The sequence below is a fragment of the Pieris brassicae genome, chromosome 14, assembly GCF_905147105.1.
Source record: "Pieris brassicae chromosome 14, ilPieBrab1.1, whole genome shotgun sequence".
Taxonomy (NCBI): domain Eukaryota; kingdom Metazoa; phylum Arthropoda; class Insecta; order Lepidoptera; family Pieridae; genus Pieris; species Pieris brassicae.
Genome location: NC_059678.1, coordinates 1,852,476 through 1,866,114, shown reverse-complemented (window position 1 = coordinate 1,866,114; position 13,639 = coordinate 1,852,476). Strand labels below are relative to the sequence as shown.

The 13,639-nt window shown below is 33.8% G+C and overlaps 2 protein-coding genes across 6 annotated transcripts in view; one reads left to right on the top strand and one right to left on the bottom strand.

Annotated features, from left to right (window-relative positions):
* Positions 1-275: 275 nt before the first annotated feature.
* LOC123718150 (zinc finger protein 266-like) lies at positions 276-4,464 on the top strand. Of its 3 annotated transcripts, XM_045674566.1 has the most exons (3): positions 623-818; positions 1,144-1,538; positions 2,679-4,464. In XM_045674566.1, exon 3 carries the CDS (start codon positions 2,679-2,681, stop codon positions 3,921-3,923), a length of 1,245 nt encoding a protein of 414 aa, XP_045530522.1. In that variant the 5' UTR covers positions 623-818; positions 1,144-1,538; the 3' UTR covers positions 3,924-4,464. The 3 variants fall into 3 exon arrangements, with proteins under 3 accessions (XP_045530521.1, XP_045530522.1, XP_045530523.1); XM_045674565.1 differs by lacking the exons at positions 623-818; positions 1,144-1,538 and adding an exon at positions 276-538; XM_045674567.1 differs by lacking the exons at positions 623-818; positions 1,144-1,538 and adding an exon at positions 2,369-2,586.
* Positions 4,465-6,969: 2,505 nt separating this feature from the next.
* The window catches only part of LOC123718014 (double-stranded RNA-specific editase Adar), a 35,356-nt gene continuing 28,686 nt past the window's right edge, over positions 6,970-13,639 (bottom strand). For all 3 annotated transcript variants that reach the window (XM_045674357.1, XM_045674358.1, XM_045674359.1), the window contains 3 exons: positions 13,201-13,323; positions 9,979-10,062; positions 6,970-9,673 (listed from right to left, as the gene is read on the bottom strand). In XM_045674357.1, coding sequence (XP_045530313.1) covers positions 9,545-9,673; positions 9,979-10,062; positions 13,201-13,323 — 336 coding nt within the window. In that variant the 3' untranslated portion in view covers positions 6,970-9,544. The remainder of the gene's footprint in view (positions 9,674-9,978; positions 10,063-13,200; positions 13,324-13,639) is intronic.

The window sequence follows — 13,639 nt, the reverse complement described above, 5'->3', positions numbered from 1 at the left end:
TCCTGGAAAGCTAGAGAATCTCCCGAAAATTATTAAAATAACACACAATTATATGTTGAATTTTCAATTGTGTTTGTGGTTCGTGTGGATTTTATCCTGTTATATTTTTGATTAAATCATATTCTTTAATTATTATTAAATGTATAACGTCTACTTATCTAAGGCTCTTTCTATGGTAACGGATAACGATGTCCATCTGTCAAATGTCAACAATTGGTCAACAGATAATAATCAGATTAACAATAAATTACGAATCAAAAAAACGTATATAAAATCGGAATTACATTATTTACGTCATTATTATTTTACTGATCTTAATATCGTAGGTAGTGTTAATATATAAAGTTGTAATATGACTAGACAAATTGATAATAAAGCCATAATATCACATATCTTGCGCGGTGATGGAATAGATAAATGCCGTATTTGCATGGGCAATACACAAGACGGTCAAGTTTTCTTGGAAGACACGGTCATGAAAGATGGAGGAAAATCAGTCACATTAGGAGAGATCCTTCTAAGCATAACGGGATTACAGGTATGTTCATAGTCTAGTCTTCGATTTTGTGATAAACGAAACGTTTCGATTTTGACGCCTGAGACCAAAATGGCGGCAAATAACTAAAACAACATTGTATTAAAATAACAATTGTTAAATGTTACCGTTTAACGTATTAAAATGTTCACAAAACTACCGTCGAAAGTACTTCGAGGATGAAAGTTGCTTTTAGAAAAATTCACATAATTAAACTTTGAATTCATTTGCACTAAATCTAGTATAAGGTTTAAGGATGTTATAAGCAAATATGACTTCCTAAGTAATTTTACTATATAATAATAATACTAAATAATGTGCCTTGTGACTTAAAAATAACCTGACTTGTGTATGATAAAAAGACAAATTTCTTGATTGCTATGAACATCTAACTAGTATGTTCATTGCAGTTGCAGATGTAGTTAAAAAAGGATTTATCTACTGGATGATGAGCTGATAAATGATTATAAAATTACAATGATTCAAGAGTTATAAGACTTGATTTATATAAAAGCAACAATAAGGATGTATCTTCTTTATGTTGAACATATAAATGTTCATTTCCAAATTTCCTCAGCATATATTTGATCATATTAATTTTTTTACAGAACTCACCTGTGTGGGTATAATGTAAAGAGGATAACACAGTTTTTTGTTCAAAAATGCAATGTTTTCTCATAAGATGAATTTGATAGCCTAATATTTCTAGCTTAATGTCATCTAGAATGGTTTGGTGTATTAATTGCAGTCAAACTTTTCAGTCCTATATTGCACTATATACATGTCCCTACATACAAGCTGTTATTTTAAGGATTTTCAAAACTCACTGTACAACAGAGAAGAATTATCATTTAAGAAAAATATAACAATATTTTTTATTTTATTTATTATTACTATGTAGATAAGAATATTGTAAGTTCTGTATATTTGTGTGTTGGAATCTATAATTAACTAAAAATATGACATGTAAGAGTGAAAAGTTTTTAGTTCCATAAATATAAAGGTAAGAAGACAATACTACAAAGAGCACAAGGGTTTTATTTATACAAAATAACTGTTGAAATGAGAACCCGATGGATTTTTGTCGATTTATTAACAACTTAATATTTAACAACTATTTTATGAACAGACTATATTATGGCCAACAAGCAGAATTTTATGTCTATTAAGCGATTAAAAAGTCCACGGGTTGACAAACTGAGGCTTCAGAGTGGCATGTGGCTTGTTGGCTCCTTAAGTGCGGCTCTGACAGAAATATCTTTGGAAGTAATATTTTCAATGGAAAAAAATTACATCCTATTTTGATAAATTAAAATTCTTCTATAAATAGAGAAAATGTTTAGTTTAAGTTAAACAATATTTTTATTATGCAATTTAAATTTTATTAAAATAAATTGCTACCTTTTTAGGTGTGGGCCTCAGATTTCTGAATCTGTTTCATGATCATTTGTCTTATAGGCATGTAGGTGAAAGAAAGTGCATTGGTGCACAGCTGGGGATCGAACCTATGACCTCGGACTGTTCTTAATGATACACATGGGCACCATAGACCGGCAGTTGAAATGTGAACTATTAAATGTGTCTTATCCAACAGTTATCATTATTTATTATTTATTAGTATTATTATATATTATTAGTTACTTCTGGCAAAGCTGTGACGGTTACAGGCAAATATTTGTCTATTTTTTTAGGGAATAAAAATGAAATTACATCTATCTGCTAAATTCGAACGGAGGAGCGGTAGAACTTAGTCATAGATTACAAGTACTGTCAAGTCTGAAATGTCATTTTTAGACAGTTAAGCAGTGCTGGCGTAGTAGCTAGTCGCGCGAATCTAAGGACTGAAGTGTGTTCGAAACATGGATGCACCAAAGGATATTCAATGTTTTTTTCTTTCATAGAAATTGTGATAATATTTGTCACGATGTCAAAGCTGTATTCAATATTTTTGCGCTTTTGGAAAGAGCTAGGCTCGGTTAGTTAGGAGTTACAACTAACTAAATGGGCGTCTAGTGCGGAAACTGAGTTCACACAACATCACATCTTACTAGGTGCAAATAATTTTATAAATACGAGAAATAATAATTTAATTAAATAAAAATCTATAAATACTTAATCACGTATTAATCTGTAAACATTTCAGATGCACTCCAATGAAGATGTATGCCCAAATGGTGTCTGCGCAACCTGCACGAATCTAGCAATATCTGCTTTCCAATTTCGAATATTGGTCAAACACTCCCAAAATGCTTGGAGCAATTGCTTCAATTCTATCAACTTTATTGACGGTGAACACTGCCCGCAGTCAACATATCTCATATTTAACGACAACCTCACCTTGCAAAGTATCAAACACTTCAACGGTGACATGAAGAGTTTCGTCAAAAATTTCATAAATAAACCAAAACTGTACCATGAGAAACCGGAGAAAAAAGAGAGGATATCAAGGAATGGCCCGAATTGTGCATGCAGCGATTGTGGGAAGGAGTTTCACAGTCCGTATTATTTAAATTTACATTTAAAAAACAGCAGTCTCAAAGAAGCGTGTTGGCTCTGTGCGAGGATGTTTGGAAGGGGCGGTGAGATGAAGTCCCATTTGCAGAGCGTGCACAAGATCGAAATGATTGTGTGTAATGATTGCCCTTTACTTTTCAAAAATGAGGCAGACGCAGAGGCGCACATTAGAAAATGCCACTCGGGGAATGCGTATACATGTATTGACTGTGGGAGTACGTTCAGCAAACGCGCCTCCCTGGGCCATCATAGCCAGATGCACGCTGTACGGACATGTAGATTATGCGACGCACAGTTCGCCAATAGAGGCTGCTATAGATACCACAGATCCAAATGCGAACCGAACGCTAAACCTGACCTAAAAACCCTACCACGGAACAAGCGCTCGAATGTTCGCGATCCAGCGAGGTTTATTTGCGATTACTGTAAGAAAATCTACCCAACACGGCCCCAGCTCCAGAATCACATAATTTGGATTCATATGGACAAAAGGCCGCATCAGTGTCAGTGGTGTGGTAAAAGGTTTTATACGTCCGCTCGTCTTTCGGAACATAGTGTCGTTCACACGCGGGAGAGGAAATTCGCCTGTGACATTTGCGGCATGAAACTTGTATCCAAGATGGCCGTCGTGTACCATAGACGACGCCATACAGGTGAGAAGCCGTACGAGTGTGAGGATTGTGGGGAGTGTTTTATATCTTCGTCGAGAAGATCAGATCACGTTAAACGGAAGCATGGGAAGGGGTTGAAGCTGGAGTGTGGGTTTTGCAAGACTGCTTTCGTAAGGAATCATGAACTACAGAAGCATATTAAGAAAATGCACTGGTTGGATGAGAGTGATATGAACAATGAAGCGCTGAAATTAAAGTCTTAGATGTTATACAATTAAAAATTAAATTAATGTTACATAGGTATTACCGACTTCAAAAAACTAGGATCATGATGGTCTATTTAAGCTTTCACAAATGATAGTGTTTGTATGAGTACATTAGGAATCTAATGGACATCCAGATTATTTAAACAACTATTAATAATACCTGCAGGGTTTCATCAGCTGCCCACTGAAGTATTTCCGAACCAATTCGACTTAGGATTCTAAAAAAGCCGGCCGCGCACTTGCGGGCCCTCTGACAATGTGAGTGTATGGGTGGCGGTATCACTTAACTGTAGGTGAGCCTCCTGCCCGTAAGCCCTGTTACATAAATAAATATATATATTCTTACTTAAAACAGGGGCCATTCACGTATTATGGAACTATTGGGGGGAGCGAGGTCGTTGATTTTCTTATTCGGTGATTACGTCAACAGTAATTATTTACTTTTTTACACATTGTCTATGATTGAAAACGAATATATTTTCGAGGATTCCTACGAAAAAATAATACGTTTATTTACGTACTATTGTTTTTGAGAGCTTTGTCTACTTTTGCTGACAAAAGGAGGGGGGGGGGGGGGGTAACTTGCAGTTAATTTGCTTACGTAAATCTACCTACCTACATAATCTACCCCAGTCACTCTAGCTTCATCAAAATAGATTTAAGTTTTTGAGCGGACTTATGAGGGGTTTAATTACACTTCCAAATGTTTGTATACAATTAATTATTCAACTTCCAAATGTTTGTATACAATTAATTATTCAACTTCCAAATGTTTGTATACAATTAATTAAATGTAAAGCTGAATCATACGTCAAAATAATTATTGTTATGAAAATTGGAATTTTACTTACATGACGGGACCTTGGTGATGTGTCTATACATTTAGGACTGTGCCATACTCAAATAAATTCATTAAATTATCTAATGTAGATAGTGTATCTATTGAACGTAAATAATTTGAATGACCCAACCAATGAGTTGAGGACACTAGAATGTTGTTATTGTTGTAATTTTAACAGTCTTTAAACTTTTAATGGACGTCTATGAGTGTGGTGTATTGTATAATTTCACGTAAATGTTAATTAAATATATATTAAACATATATTGATATTTTTTATTTCATAACTTCAGGTGTGTAAATTTATTTTCAGATTTTTGTGTATTCTTATAATAATTAAATAACAGTAATTGTTTTCTGGATATTGATACTAAAATAGTATGTACGCGAAATAATATTTTCACTACAGTAAAACACTACTACACACCATACATAAAAAGGCGTTACCACCTTACAGGTCTGGGCCTCAGGTTTCTATAGCTGTTTCGTGATCAGTGGCGTAGCTACTTTAGGTGGCAGCCAGTGCGGCAGTTGGTGGTGTTACCCCATCGAAAGTAAAAAGCAATAAATGTTATATGAAAAAGGACACACTTCACGAAACAAATAAGAAATGTTGCAACTGAGACGTCAAAGAACGCGAGTATGAGACGGGGAATCCCTACGACAGCGTCAGGCACTTTTGCGGGAATCCCCGAATTCGACATAGAGCTTAGCTAGTGCTAGAGGAATCCCTGAAAAATAATTTTTTATGGTAGCGATTTTTTTTCGTTTCTTGAAGTTGGAGACCCAAAAAAGGTGACTCCCGTTGCGGTTTACACAGTAAGTAGATTTTAGAATATATAATGAAAAACGTAATTTCGAATAGTTATTAAAAAAATTGAATAGCAACCTTAACTATCAAATTCCCCCCTTTGGGATCTGGGCCCGACGTTGAGAAACACTAACGCATATCGGTTTCCTTACGACGTCTTACTTCACCGTACGGGTGAGTCAGAAATCCAAACTGAATGCATGGATGAAATTCGCAATTTGGCTATACTGCTCTACCGCACACATTAGTGTTTTATGTTAGAATATGTCTGTTTAGAGCTTGAATAGGGAAAATTCAAGCAGAATTTAAAAATAACAACAGTCCGTTGATAAAGTGTGTTTTAAATACTACGTAAAAAGACTGTTATCAAGAATTGGGACATTAATTTTATAATCTAATTTCGGACGCTACAGGGGGCTTAGTCAAGATGCCTTAACAGTAGTGTATGTAGAAAGTCGTAAACTAATTTGTGTCAATGTTAAGGCATCATGACTAAGCTCCCTAGGTCACTTAGTTTATATATAAGAAACTGTAATATGGATTGCCATATTGGAAATTGTACCAATCATGCTGATTATTCAATATACAATAGAAACTTTCATTAAAGTATTTTTTAATCTACATAATATTCAAGTGATGTTACAACTCTAAGGAAGTAAATTATTCCTTGATCATTTAATTGTTTTAAGACAAACGGCTTGAGATAACTTTTCGACAGGCTTACTAACGCGAAAAAAAATTGTAGATTGACAATTCTCGACAATTTTTAAAAACAAATCTTGCAAGATCGAGTCATACACTATTAGTTTTAAACCATATTTATCATTATTACACGGCTATCAAACGGAATTCCACACAACACAACAAAATAACTACTACAAATAAGTCTATATTAAACGCTCTTACAAATACTTTCATCAGTTAACCTAAATAATCAAACATATATTAACTGGAAATAGAATTCAAAAAAGTACGAATGTATTCGCTTTGCCCCGATCCCTGGGTAAAGCGGACTGTACTCGGGCAAATTGAATACTTATAATAACTCTGAAAACGAGAGTATAGATACCGGCAAACATCTTGAACAAATATATCTATAAATTATGTATCACTTGGAGGTGGGCGGCGGCGGGAGAGTGACGTGTCGCGTGATTGGTAAATCAGTTGACGTTCGTGTGTACGCTGCGCAAACTTTCCCCCACTCCCTTGTTTAATGCTCAAGAAGTTTGCCGGTATCTGTACTAACATATGGATTTTTTTTTGTGTTTTTCGCGTCTGCGTCTATAACGGGGGACTTTCCCGTAATAGCCCAGAGACTCACAACTTCACGGTCCGCCCATGAGCATAATGTAAGTAGGTCGTACATTTATCAAGGTTTAAAATAAAACGCAAAATATAAATCAAATTTAATTCTTAAAATTATGATCACAACTTAATACCCAAACTATGAAAACTTACCCATCAACAGTTAAACAATAGAAAAATAGACTAGCAATACTCACATTGTGCGTGTTAAAGCAATATTACATATAAAATTAGGTTTAGGGAGATTTAATTCGTCAAATGTAAAATTTACCTAAACGTACGTGTTTTGTCTCGTTCATATAACATCAGAGTGATAGGGACAAAGTGTTTATTTTGGTAGAAATTCTTTGAGTCGTGTGACGTTAAATTGTTGATTAGAAATAAAAAAATAAAATGTCATCTGGGTTTAACGTGAAATTTTTGACGTACTACTACTACACTACACTACGTAAACATAATTAAATAAAATGAGACAAAACACAAATTACAAACTTTTTTAAGTATGTAATTCTTTAAAACCAATAAACTGTTTAGAAATTTAAGACGGACTGGGGTTAAAGCACACATTGCCGCTAATAGACATTTGTTTATGTTCCATGAATGACTAGATTAAAAGCTGCATTGCCAATAATTATTAGGATATTTTTTATTAAATCACACAAACACGTATGTATTTTATTTTAATAACAATTCAAAACTTTGTCAAACTCATGGCAGAAGTTAGCTAACCATAGAGATGGCCATGCATCGCGTAACCTCAAGACAGCTTGATGACAATTGATAACTGACAGTTGACACTTGATGTCGACAAATGTTTGAGTTGGTTTCTAAACGTATTAGTATTCTACCATTATCTCTACTTTCAAATGTCAATTGTCAAATTGAAAAATGATCATAGTGATGCATTCGCCACAGATAGTGTTCTGAAGGGTGAGCAACAATTATTATACAGAATGTTACGTTATTATTTTCCATATTATCAAGATCAATTTTGTGCTTGTATATATTGTAACTATTTGTCGATTAATGCCATTTAATTTAGTAATGCATATACACGTAAATTTTTTTTAATTACAATACTTAAAAGCTATTTTTAATACAAACGACACACAATTTCTTAACAATAACAGTAGCACAATACTACAATAAAATGACATTTGACAATACTTTGGCATTATATGCATTTACAAACTACGAGAAATTTTCATCCCCGTTGATTTCTAGTATCTGTCTAAACATAAACATTTAAAAATAATCGAAATTACCATATTTTGCATTGGTTAATTAACGCCTTTACTTAGAACTAATAAGCTGAACAATAAAAAATATATAATGAATACTGGGAAAATTATTAATCGTAATAGAATTATAAACATTTGCTTTAAGTAGCTAAAATAAAATATTATTGTCAATATTCAAATTGGCGCGAACGGACGAAATTTAAATAATTGTCAATAATATTTACTTACTGGCAACATTCTGGAAATGTCAACTGTCGGCTAAGTTGATCACGAACTTGAATACCAACACGCAGCAATATATGGTGAGCAGTGACACCCGGACTTAACACATTTCAGAAATGATTGACAAGTATTTAGTTACATTGACACTGACATTAGACGTCGTAGAAAACTTTCAGCAAGTAGCCGCTATTGAATACCTAAATTGTTTTCTAATCTATATTGTATAACAATTAGATTTTTTCTCTGTTCTTTTATTATGCTCTAAGTCCGTTGTTCGTCATTAATGTCATTTTTAAAACTCTATTTACAGGCCCAAGTTAGTAATTGTTTAGGCTATAACTATAGTTTTAAAATGTAGTTTTGTTATCATTCTTACGTACGCCATAATATCATAACTAAAATAACGCGATTAGTTTATTAAATTCTAATTTGACGACATAATTGTGTTACTATTTTTTTTCCCGCCTTTTCTAGTCTTACATCTATTGGATTCATTGCCCGTTTCAGATATTTTGATACAATTAAGTTCTTTCCGCATTCAAAGACTCGCAAATATCAGTTTTTTTTTTAAGAATCAAATTTAGCTTTTATATATTTTTTTAGCTATCAATTATTAACATCATCATATATAATCATTTTTTGAATCGTTGAATTGATTTAGATTTGCTATTACGTTACTAAAGTCTTAATAATCTTTATAGTCAGTCTTTCTTACTCCATATTTAACATCTAAATTTTCTTTATTATCAAAAACAGTTTTAGGTTCAAAGCATTTTAGTCTTATTTTATATTCTTTAACGTCAGAATAAACATTTGATTATTAACTGGTTACGTATTTGAATAACTTTGTTTCGAACTGGTGTCATTATTGAAATTGAACTTTCCGCGTTTGACAACGTTAGTTATTATAATTTTTTAAATACTTATTTAATATGACTTCAAATTCGTTATTAACGTGACGTTTCCCAATTTCTAGATCAAATTCTTTACTTTTAAAATTAAAAGTATCGTTTGAACTTATTTTAGGATTTGGTCCTAAGCCCGCATTTTCTTTATCGTTAATTTCATCTACATTGCGTATGCGTTTTGAATTGTTATGTAAATTCTCTTTAAATGATAGTTTTTGATCCGACGCGTGAATATTTGAAGTGTTTAGCCCGGGTTTGATTCCCTGCGTGGTGATACATGGTTCGTGACCCGCCTAGGCGAACAGTACTTGAGGGCTGGCCTCGTGTATCTCACATAAGAATTGATCCTGTTCTATTGGTTTCTTCACCCACGTTCCCAGTTGAGCTTTCTCAAACGCCGTCACAAGGCACTGTTTCGCCATCTGAAAGAAAATCGTTTATTTCGAATATTTAGATCTAAAAATCTAGTAATTTTCTTTTTAATTTCAATAGAAACGCGTTTGATTCAGATTCAGTGACACAGTGAACAAAAACTTTTTTCTGTAAAACTGGATCCAGATGTAATGCTATCTGTGACTAATAGCGATATGTTGAATGAGTTTTAACAAATACTACTTTATTTTAAAAGCCACGCTGTCATTGGTTACAGTCATGACATAATGGAAAACGAATATTAAAAAATCTCTTGAAATCGAAAAAATACTGCCCAAAAAGGCTAGTTAGTTACCTGATAGCTAGTCGAAAGCTGCTTTGCCTCAGCGTAGAGTAACTTCTCCGGATCCTGTACCAATGGTCTCCCAACAACGTTCCCCTGTTAACATTGCACACACGTAGCTAGCTATTATGACGCCATAAAATTAATTAACTTAACTTTTTCAATAAGATACTAAATAGTATTTTTTATTTGTCATTATAGAAGATTATTATAATGCATGAGCATTCTGATAAACGACTCCGATATGGCCTGGTTTGAAATCGATATTATAATTATTTTTTGAGGGTAAATCTTTTACAGAAGATAATATTAGCATCACGAAGATGTGCAGCGTTTTTGACGAAGGAAAGAGATTGAGAGAGAGTGAGAAACGGCGAACGTAGTATGAAGCAAATAGTCATGGAGCGAGAGTAGAACGACAATAGATGCTATTTTAACAAGATATTTAGATAATGTTGAAACATGAACATATATTGCATAGTTTACTTATCGTAATGCTTTAGTCACAATAGAAATCGCGTCGAATAATGTAAATATCGAAGAAATAAATGTATAATTAATATTTTAATGACAGTTAAATTCCTAACATATCTTCCTATTTCCCATATTTAGATTTGTATAAATATGAACAAGACTTCAAAATTAGTTTGCCAAACAAGTTTCACTTCTGACACGTGTACGTTGTATGCACGCACTTTTTTATCTCTACGTGTACGTTATATTTGTCTATAAGGAGTGTGCTCGTTACTAGTGTATTGTAATTTCTTGCAACATTATATCAGAGTGCCGAGCGTTGGCAAGCTTTTATAAATAAAGGGGCAGAAACTTAAAACTGAATAAAAATATCTTTCCTCCAACTTTGATTTCGTTCCCTTTGGAGTAGAGGAGCTTATTAAAGATTTAAGTTGGCTTATAGTATCGGTGACCGCAAAGTTGGATACACTTACAGGGACCATTTTTTATTTATTTATTATTTTAAATTGTTATCACTATGTAGGTATGACGGTTTCTATTGATATAGGTTTTAAGTTGTATTAGATAGACCTGCAAACGATTCCGTTTACAATTTGCTGTCCATCCGAATCATATCACTCCACTACGAGACTGTGTACGGACGCAGATATCGAAACAGATATTGGTTTACAATTTGCTTTGGAGTCGATTAAAATGTAATTTACAAAAACTTACAAACCATAAGAAATATTCTAAAGTTACATTCACTATCTAATCAAGGGTAAGAAAAAAACTAGCGAACTCGCTGCAACGCATAAATCACTACTTATAGCTTTAGAAGATGCTTCTAAGGAGTAGGACATCCATCATACTCCTTACGATGAAAAATTAATTAAAATAAAAATAAAAACAAATTGGGTTGACACGATTGTTTATGCACTCTGCCATCATCGATACGACTTGATGATGGATCAAATTCAAGGCAAGAGGACTAGTATAAGCTTCCTCGTGGAAGGTCTCACCCCTCGAAGGTTGCGGACGGGAGTGGACTGGCATCACATCCGCCGAGAGGTTTATTAGACTAGCGCAAGATACTCGACAGTTCATAATAATAATAATTTATTGCAAGAATATGGTACAATAGTAAGTTCGCATATTCTGGCACACACAATGGCGCACAAATTTGTCTTGCATTATTAGTCATATGAATTGGTCTTATATTATTTGTATCGTACATATCATATCAAATGTTATTAAATTTATATCAACTACAATGTCTCACGCCAATAATCATTTATTGAATAATACATTTTACGAAAAGTAATAACACCAAGTCGATTTTTAAAAACTAGTTTGAAGATCTTTTAATTCTTTTGATTTAATTATGTTAATTTTTATTTTTATTTTGTAGTGTAACGAAGTGTAAATAAATAAATAAATAAAATAAATAAATTATTGTAAACCTTAATAGCCATACAAAAGGTATTCTCCCAAACAGTTCCAGATTGATTTTTAGCACAGCCAATTTCTCCCCATGTCTACTTCTACATTCGACTTAAAAATAAATAATCGTCTTAAATAACAGGCTCAAGTTGCTAAGAAGAAATAAAACAAACAAACGTTAAGTCGCAGTGCTAAATAACACAAGAGCTTATACGTGAATATAATATTTTTTCATACATCACCTTATGTTAAGTGATAGTGTATTTTATAAATTGGTACGAATATGGCATGGCTTATACAGGTCACAACTAGCTTAATTAGCCGTCCAATTAACGGCCTAGCCTTTTAACTAAACGGCGCCGTTTAACTAACGGCCTCAAATATATAGAGCCGTAGCGTTTGTTACAATATTTAATAAACTGGCTAATGCTTAGGTCATTCGTACTGTTATAACTGTTTGTGAATATAGCTTTTTAAAAAAACAAAATATGAATTTGGAGCAACCGTCTTAAGTAAGGAGTAGGATACAACTAACTAGGGTTAGAGCGGATGTTGGTTTTATAGGAAGCAAAATGTTTATGAGTTGAAAAGAAATAATGAGGTCAGCTCTAAGGCTAACAGAATAAGGGTGTAACAGTACGTGTACAGTGACCATATGGCAGTAATGAAAACATAAAACATATTTCTTTTAAAATTAAATTGCTTAAGCTTAACCTTGACATTATTATTGACACAACACTCTTCAATTGTACTTGATGTTATTCATGTAATATTGGAAAACACCATCAAAGTTGTGGTTTGCCGACGCCATATCCACAGTTAGAAGAGTTTCGTTTCGAGTTTGAGAATGGCAGAAAGTTGAACTAAATTTAAATTAACAGTCAACAGGCAAGTAATGAAACGTCATCGATCCAAGTCATTTGCCTAGCTGTTTGATCAACTGGCTGAACATCTTTCAGGCCGTTAGTTAAACGGCTAGGCTGTTAAACGGCTAATTAAGCTAGGTGCGACATTCACATTGTTAAACAAATAAAAAATAAGTACATACATGACCCGCGAGGTAATGAATCCAACCGAACGGTCCAGTGAAGTAAATAATGTGATAAAATTGAGTTAATAGAGTCCGCGGAAAGAGAATCGTCGACAATATGAGATAGCTGCACTAGACAACGCTGCTACGTCATTATAGATAGACAGTACTCTTGATACATAAAAAAAAGCAAATATCGCATAACTACGCGGATTCTCATACCAGATTCAACGGTTTTTACTAAAAATGTGAAGTACCCTACAACGAAAATAAGTTGCCTACCCACATTTTGTTAAACCTAAACATACCTGTGCTAAAGGTTGAAGTTGCTTTGTAAGATATATCCACCTCGCGAACATTGCTTGTTTACACAAAAGTGAGGGTAGTTCATTATCCAGTTTCCCAGTTACCGCGTTCACCACTTCTGGTGCCTGAAAAACCAAAAACTGGTTGATTATATCTAATTTCCTAGCGTTGTACTTCTTTCAAAAGATAAGGAGCAAACGATCTTACGGGACGCCCTAAAAAGGCATCATCGCAGCCCATACACATGGGTTTAGAGGGTACGTTGCCGGCCTATAAAGAGCATTGTTTGCGGAGTGACTTGAGAGTGGGCTCTCATGATTATGTGCGCGTTTAAATGACGAGAAACCTCTCGATAGGGCTTAGACCTAATTCGGTGGCGTGATAGAAGTAACGATTACCGACTTAGGGTTGTGGAATAAGGGAACTAGCATGTATTCGAGC